The 352-nt window shown below is 68.5% G+C and overlaps 1 protein-coding gene across 1 annotated transcript in view; it reads right to left on the reverse strand.

The window, feature by feature from the left end:
* MNX1 (motor neuron and pancreas homeobox 1) overlaps window positions 1-152 on the reverse strand; it is a 4465-nt gene extending 4313 nt beyond the window's left edge. The window contains exon 1 of the mRNA XM_012654152.1: window positions 5-152. Coding sequence (XP_012509606.1) covers window positions 5-152 — 148 coding nt within the window. The remainder of the gene's footprint in view (window positions 1-4) is intronic.
* Window positions 153-352: the final 200 nt, after the last annotated feature.

The raw sequence follows: 352 nt of genomic DNA on the forward strand, positions 1-352 counted from the left end.
CCGCCGCCGCCGCCGCCTCCACCACCACCGGGGCCAGATGCCGCGGCCGCGAGCGACGTGACCAAGGCCAGCGGCGCGCTCTGCGCGGAGGCGGCTCGCGGAGGGTCCACCGCTAGCAAGGCGTCGATGCGGAAATTTTTGGATTTTTCCATCGGCTCGTTTGGGACTGACGATCAGGGCCCGGTGGTGGGTGCGCGGCCGTGTGCGGGCTCGTAGAGTCTGTGTGTGGCGGTGGCAAGCCCGGGTGCTTGGTATTGTATCGGGATTGTTTGCCAATAATCAAAGTCGCTGCCGGAAACTCAGCCCCGGGAGACCATGGTCCGGGCGCCTCCTCCGTGCGGGCCCCGCCCCG

The sequence above is a fragment of the Propithecus coquereli genome, unplaced genomic scaffold (genome assembly GCF_000956105.1).
Source record: "Propithecus coquereli isolate 6110/MARCELLA unplaced genomic scaffold, Pcoq_1.0 Scaffold439, whole genome shotgun sequence".
In the NCBI taxonomy this organism is placed as follows: domain Eukaryota; kingdom Metazoa; phylum Chordata; class Mammalia; order Primates; family Indriidae; genus Propithecus; species Propithecus coquereli.